This window comes from Stylophora pistillata, chromosome 3 (genome assembly GCF_964205215.1).
Source record: "Stylophora pistillata chromosome 3, jaStyPist1.2, whole genome shotgun sequence".
NCBI lineage: Eukaryota > Metazoa > Cnidaria > Anthozoa > Scleractinia > Pocilloporidae > Stylophora > Stylophora pistillata.
In genome coordinates, this window is record NC_142521.1 from 6,385,001 (window position 1) to 6,392,143 (window position 7,143).

The 7,143-nt window shown below is 39.3% G+C and overlaps 1 protein-coding gene across 1 annotated transcript; it reads right to left on the minus strand.

Annotated features, from left to right (window-relative positions):
• Nucleotides 1-1,021: 1,021 nt before the first annotated feature.
• LOC111345638 (uncharacterized) lies at nt 1,022-7,143 on the minus strand. Its single transcript, XM_022952922.2, has 10 exons — nt 7,005-7,143; nt 6,301-6,358; nt 6,076-6,171; nt 5,516-5,575; nt 5,207-5,388; nt 3,756-4,654; nt 3,409-3,546; nt 2,918-3,014; nt 1,757-1,830; nt 1,022-1,565 (listed from the first exon to the last, which is right to left on the minus strand). Exons 1-10 carry the CDS (start codon nt 7,109-7,111, stop codon nt 1,477-1,479), a joined length of 1,800 nt encoding a protein of 599 aa, XP_022808657.2. The 5' UTR covers nt 7,112-7,143; the 3' UTR covers nt 1,022-1,476.

Consider the following 7,143-nt stretch of genomic DNA (forward strand, 5'->3'; position numbering starts at 1 on the left):
GCAAGCTACACTGTCGTTATCATATAAAGGCGCAAAGGTCGACTGTGCATGACTCGCTAATTTATTAACCACAGGCTACAAGGATGATCTCCCGCCAGAATGGTCTAAAACCATTAACACTTAATTTCTGCAGTGCATAAATTAAAGTGTCATCTGTGCGCGCTTCATCTGTATTACTGCGTTCAACCACACGTTATAGGCGCTAGCGCTTCGATGCGAAACGAAGTTGCTGAGATTTCCAAAAGTTCAAAGTATGAGACATTTCCTCGTGCCGAAGAAAGATACCTGTATTAAAGTCTCCAGGATCCGTAAAAGCCGAATCCTTCCCAACAAAACCAGAAGTAACTAATGAGTAGTCATCATCATCATCATCATCATGCTTATTTGTTCAAGCAGGTTGAATTTATTAGCAACTGTCTAAGCTTATGTGGACCTGCTGTTTTCCCACCCAACCCACCCCAGGGGAGGACAGCCAGCACACAGTAATCTCGTGCGTGGGAAATTAACGTCTCTTACCCCTTACCCTTTAAGAGACGGGACCTCCGGCTTTACGTCCTATTCGAGAAGACGAAACAATGTCAGTGAAGTGTCTTGCTTAAGGACTCAACGTTAAGCCCCAGCCAGGACTTGAACCCGGGCCGTTTAACCCAGAGTCCAGCGCACTGACCACTGGACTACTCACATGACAAGCAAACTACAAAGAAAGGCGATTAAAATATTTCGCGGAGGCATTTTGCTTTGCTACAGCCTTTGACCGGGAACGACATCAAAGGAAACGCACTGTCACGAAGTCTCGGCAGCTATTTCGATCGATTCACATTTGTGGTTACACAAATAATTCGCACGTCTTAAGTGTGAACGCTAGTACGAAAACATTTTCAATTTTTTTGCAAGCACCAAACCAAATTTTTCAGTGTAATGCGAACAGGCCCTAAAACGTCTATTTCTATATTCTTAGAATTTAATTGCGTTACACAATTTGACACGTGTTGTACCGACTGAGATAACGTACTGTCAAGTTGGTCGCGCGCTCAGATGACATTTTAATTTATGCGCTACAGAAATGAGAGCATTTTAGCTTAGTGTATAGCCTTTCCTTGAAAAAAAGGTTTTGAGAACAATGGATCTTCGTTTTAGACCAGTGGGTCTTCGTTTTAGACCACAGGGTCTTCGTTTTAGACCATAGGGTCTTCGTTTTAGACCAGTGGGTCTTCGTTTTAGACCACAGGGTCTTCGTTTTAGACCACAGGGTCTTCGTTTTAGACCACAGGGTCTTCGTTTTAGACCACAGGGTCTTCGTTTTAGACCACAGGGTCTTCGTTTTAGACCACGGGGTCTTCGTTTCAGACCAGTGGGTCTTAGGTCTTCGTTTTAGGGTCTTCGTTTTCGACACATCCGACTGATTGGTATCATAGGAAGTATCAAGGCACAAAACGGTGTTTCCCCTGAGGTAAGATTACAGTTTCTTACCTTTATTTATGCATGCAGGTTCAGCCGGCGAATTGCAGCAATGAGTCTAGCAACTCTTTTTTCTTGAACTTTGTGCTCATCTGTTTTCCTCCACCCTAAATTAAAAATACAAAAAAACATCCACTTCATGTACAGTTCACATATTGTCTTAACCCATAACCTGTAAGAGTGACTGATGTCGAGGTGATGCAAATGCATACCGATGTCAGGGTATCAAGTAAGTTAGTTAGACGCACTAAACCAGTCCCAATAACACTACAATGAAGAGAAGCAACTAAATAGTTACCTTCCACCTCTGACAGACGTTTCAGGTCTAAACACAGTAAGTTAAGACAACTGTCAATGTTTTCTCCTTTGTCCCTATATTGGTGAAAGGAAAATAGAATGTCATGCAAATCTTCCCCTAGCTAAATACAACCTTTAGCCTAGCTGGATCCATCCAGGGGAGGTACTTAGATCAATTTTTACTGGGAAATGGTGCTGCTGGCCTCTCAGAACTCCTTCCACATTATAGTCTCTTTATGCAACCAGTTATAGACTCCAACTTAGTCACTTTTAGTAAAACAATTTAAAATCCCTACTTATCAGAAGTTTCTAACCCCAAATGTGCAACCCCATTCTAGTAACCCTACTGAAAATGCAACTATATTAATTTAATTTAATTTTGTCCGTTTTCACTGCATTATTTGCAGTGGGGAAGGACTAGAAAGGAACATAGGAACCATTCGTGCTAGTCCACCCTCCCACCCATCCCACCCCAGGGGAGGACATCCATCACACAGTAATCTCATGTGTGGGAAATTAACGTCTCCCACCCCTAACCCTTCAGGAGACGGGACCTCCATTTATTCGTCCCTATCCAAGAAGACTAGAATATCTAACCATTTCTTGATGTTATAGAAAGGTAGCAAATTCTTCTCAATTATTTTAAGACCCTGAGTGTTGGTCCGGTCGGGGCTCGAACCCTCGACCTCCCGCACAACAGTCCAGCGCTCTATCCATTGAGCTAACCGGGAGGCGGTTAGCTGAATGGAGAGAGTCAATTCGGTCATGAAAATGTGACCCCATCCAGTAGCACATTCCAACAGCCTATTTCTAAGAACTACCCCCCATACCCTGGGGGCAGAAGCACACCAGCTCCTGAAAAAATTCAGAAAAAATAAGATCATAGATAAACAGTGGAACTGCTCAGCAGATTAAAAATTTTTCCTTGTACTGCTAAAATTTTTTCATTACCAACAAGAAATGAAAATATATCCATAGGAAACAATTAACTGATATACGAAACGCACGTCATTTATACCATATTCTAATCAAAGACAGTAGGTGAACATATATAAGCACCTGTGCAGAGTAAATTGCATGGATACAAGTACACTACTTTCTGATATTTTAAGTCATTAATGATTAGTTTGTTATATTTCTGAAATAAGTCTGTTTTACTTACAGGGCAAGAAGGTCTTCTTTTCTTTTCATCACTTTGGAGTGGAAATTATCTAAGATAATCCAGCCTTGTTTTAAGTTTTCCAACTCTTCTTCGCAGTCTACAGAAAAAAAGACAACAAATGCAATGTAAAAGCTTTGTAAGTTAAGTATGACTTGTAACAGCAGCAAACAGTGAAAACTAGCAGTATCTCTAGCTATGGGATTACCATAACCTAACCTTTTCAACCCTTTACTCCCATGACTGACCAAGACAGAACTTCTCCTTGCAATATCATTACAGTATTGAGCAGGTAAATAAGGAAAAATATCAACTATGTGATTATCAGTTGATCCATTACCAAATTTTCTGGCTAACTGAGGAGAGAAACTAATGAGATCTTGAGAGTGAAACTGTTAGAGTTCAGAACTCTAACCAGAGTTTTCATGAAGGAATGTACATTCTGAAATTTGACTCAACAAAACAATTGGCTCAGTTCTCAAAGGATCACTAACCTGATGACATGGCTGTCTGCATTTCAAGCTCTAGTTTTGAACGCACTTCTTCTGAAGATAGTAATTCATCTTGAACAAGCTTCAGTTCCTTGTCAACATAACTGGCCAACTCTGAGCAAAGATGGCTTACACTTGAGGCTGACAAAAAAAATTGATGTATGCAATTAGAATGACTGTAATTGCACTTTATTCAGTATAATGCAGTTTATTTGACACTTATTATAACTCACTTATGTTCCCAAAGAGTCTTACAATATTTATTTATCTTACAATTTTTTTGGACAAAAAACCAAACTTTGAGCCCTGATCCTCTGATGTGGGAAGCTGGAGAACAAATCATAACTTACAAGAATTTTCTTCTCTCCTGGAAGTGCACTCCTCCTGAATCTCAATTTCATCTTCTTCAAGAAACACAGTTTCTCTGTACACAGATTCTGAGGACAACACAGACAAAGAGTCTAGTGCATCTTCACCATCTTTGAAAGGATTTAATACCTCAGGCTGTTCAGGAAACCTGACAGTTTCCCAAAGGCGCCTTGTACTCTGCATGCCTTTTTTCTCTTCACTCTTCTGTGGTAACCCTTTGCTAGCAACTGGGTGTAGCTGTGGTGGAACGTGGCTAAGAGGAGCATGAAAAAGTGAAGCTTCCCTCTGGACCTTTCCTGACCCCACTTTAGTATTGCTGCTAGAGGAGGGATCCACCTGAGGTCCACCACTTTGAGGGTTGGCGGCATGTTGTCCTTCAGCCTTTTTGTCATCTTCAGCAGCAATGTCTGAACCACTTAAGCAGCCATCTTCACTGTTTCCAGCTTTCTTTTTGTCTTGCTCAGCAGCAATGTCTGTACCACTTGAGCAGCACCATTTGCTGTTTTTAGTTTTCTCTTTGTCTTCCTCAGCAACAATGTCTGTACCACTTGAGCCACCACGTTTCCCTGTTTTTGCTTTCCTTTTGTCTTCTTCAGCAGCAATGTCAGCACCACTTAAACAGCCATGTTTGCTGTTTTTAACTTTCATTTTGTTTTCCTCAGCAACAATGTCTGTACCACATGAACCACCAGGTTTGCCATTTTTCGCTTTTCTCTTGTTTTCCTCAGTAGCAATGTCTGTACCACTTGAGCCACCACGTTTGCTTTTTCTTCCTTTCCTCGAAGATTTATGCTTTGCCATCTTTCCCTCAGCTTTTCTTCTTGCTTGTTCTTCCTGGGCTTCCTTCATAATTTCTTCCCATATCTCTTGATCTGTGGGACTGTAAATGTAAGACAAATATCAAACACATTCAAGAACAAAGGGGCTACTATTCCTTAAGGAATGTTATCAGCTAATTATAAGGACTAATTGTAAAAACCATTGACAAAATGAAATTTCATTTTAGTCAACCCATTTGTTAGAAAGACAAATAGACAAGTCCTCAAATGGAAATATTTGTGACTCAAGATAGGAAAAAGTGAAAAAAGTAATAATCAAACTAATAATTTACTGTAATGACTCGATTTAGTACCCTCGTTCCAAAAAAAGCCCCCTCTAAAGTAAGTGCTTCCCAAAACTTTTTTAAGTACCACTATTCCGGTTGTATAAGTAACCTCATTCCAATATTGCTACCCTATTCTAAAAGCACTCCTACTCTGTTTCAATACTAAAACTGCTACATTCCCTACCATCATATTCACTGTATATTTGTCACTTTTACTTTTTCTGCAAATTTCTAATAATTGATCCTTAACAAATAAACATCAAAGTTTTGTTTACACTTGCATAAACCATTATTCACCAGCTATGAAAATCATTAAAAGATACTCACTGAGAGAGATCATCTTCATGCATAGCCCATGATAATTCAAATTCTATTTTACCAGAGAGAACTTTTTTGATTGCTGGCTTCAGGGTGACAGTCACGTCCACTTTTCCAGGCCTCTCTGTAATGTAATTGCTTATATCAATACAGCCAGTAGCAAGAAGCTGGTGTCGACCATTGCGAGACACCTGATGATTTCAAAGAAACAAGGGAAAACTGAACAGTTTTCAATATTGCTCCAAACTTGTTGAGGTAAATTTAATATAAAACTCAAAGGATAAATTGCTTAACTGGAGAAAAAAGACAAAAGCTTACATTACAGATAAGAATATTCCACTGTTTCTCTTGATATTCTGTCATTTCGTCCTGTGGGTTCTACAAATACAAAATAACATTTATCATAATAATGACAAAAACGTGATAACAACATAACAATTTTTCGAGTGGAGTGTCTTGTCCATAGAATCTGATAATGAAGTTAACTCCATATAAAGGTAATTTCCTATTGTGTTTCACTCATCACTCAACTTCAGCGTGATCATCATCATTTCTTTCCTTTACTTCTGCTTTGAACTTTACAAAATACAGCTTTCCCATTGAACACGCGTGCTTTGAATCAATTCAAACTTATTCTTCTGAGTATATCCAAAGCAAAAAGTAAAGCGGCAAGACCTTATGGCTTCTGTACTCCGCACAACGAACAAAGTATTTCTTTCCTTTCAAAATTGCCCAAAATTAAGCGAATCTAAACTGAATCAGACAAAGGAACGCAAATAACAGGAAGCAAGGAAAACTTCGTGTAGCGGTCATTACTTGTTTATAAAAACTATGGTTTCAACTAAGTAGTAAATCAGCTTCCTTTATTTAAAACTCACCTTGAGGAGAGTCAGTTTGCTATCCACTGGATCAGGTTCAGGCCAAAAATGAACACCACGATCACCATTTTCAATACCTCCAAACCAAGCTACCGGCTGAGAGCAAAATGGATTTAGGAAAGAATTTTCGTTGAACTCAAACTAGCAATTTAGAAACTGATAACGTATAATTAGCAAATATATAAGGAAGATAGAAAAGCGAAGTAAAATCTACGTTGATTATACCTTTGTACTGTATTTGGCTTTCCTCTTTTTCCAAAAAACTGCAAGCTTGTGTGGATACCTATAGTTGAGGAAGAAAAAACACTTATTATAAAGATTGGGAAAACAAACTTGCCAGAGACAACCACACTTCTGTTCTACGCAGATTCTTTCCTTGTAAGAGCGTTTGACGTTTTACGCTGGAATGTACTTGCATCTTTTATAATTTTGGAATACGACAGAACGCAATCGTGTTCAAGGGGCGGCCGCCATGACGTCTCTCTACCAAGACTGGTAACGAGTCGCATTGACCCCTCCCTCCCCCTTCCTGCCAACTATTGACTGATATCAAAAACCTTTCGCAGCACTGCCACTGAAAATTGGACACTTCTTCTTTCCCTTTTTCTTTATACCGAGTCTTAGAACTTCTAAGAGCATAACCACATTCGATTTGATAAATAAACATTTTGCCCCTTTAACGGGTCTCACACCGAAATCAAACTCAGCCAAAATTCGAACGCGCTTATTTTTTTCTCAGTTCACTTGATCAGAGCTAAATGAATCTAGTTCTCGAAACAAGTTGCTTTGTCAAAGCTGAAGTTTTCATTGTTTGCTAATCCGCAGAGTGAAAAAGACTGAAAATATTAGTCTGACTCTGGATGAGCCGGTCTGAAGACTCAAACTCTCGGAAAAGAAAGATAGAAAATACTTTTTTTCTTATCGCTCACCACTTTTTCTTGCGTAAATCAATAGTCAGTAATGAAACAGATGCTGTGATCAAAAATTCATCAGCTCTTGCTTTTTCCCGGCAAAAGGGTTTGATAACACAAGCCATAGTTGCTTCGGGCAAAATCTCTAAGACAAACA

Coding starts and splice junctions, on each gene's coding strand:
- LOC111345638 (XM_022952922.2), bottom strand. CDS start 7,111: ATGGCTTGTGTTATCAAACCCTTTTGCCGGGAAAAAGCAAGAGCTGAT. Junction 4,655..5,206: donor CATGAAGATGATCTCTCTCA/GTGAGTATCTTT, acceptor TTACATTTACAG/TCCCACAGATCAAGAGATAT. Junction 1,831..2,917: donor AAAGAAGACCTTCTTGCCCT/GTAAGTAAAACA, acceptor TCACCAATATAG/GGACAAAGGAGAAAACATTG.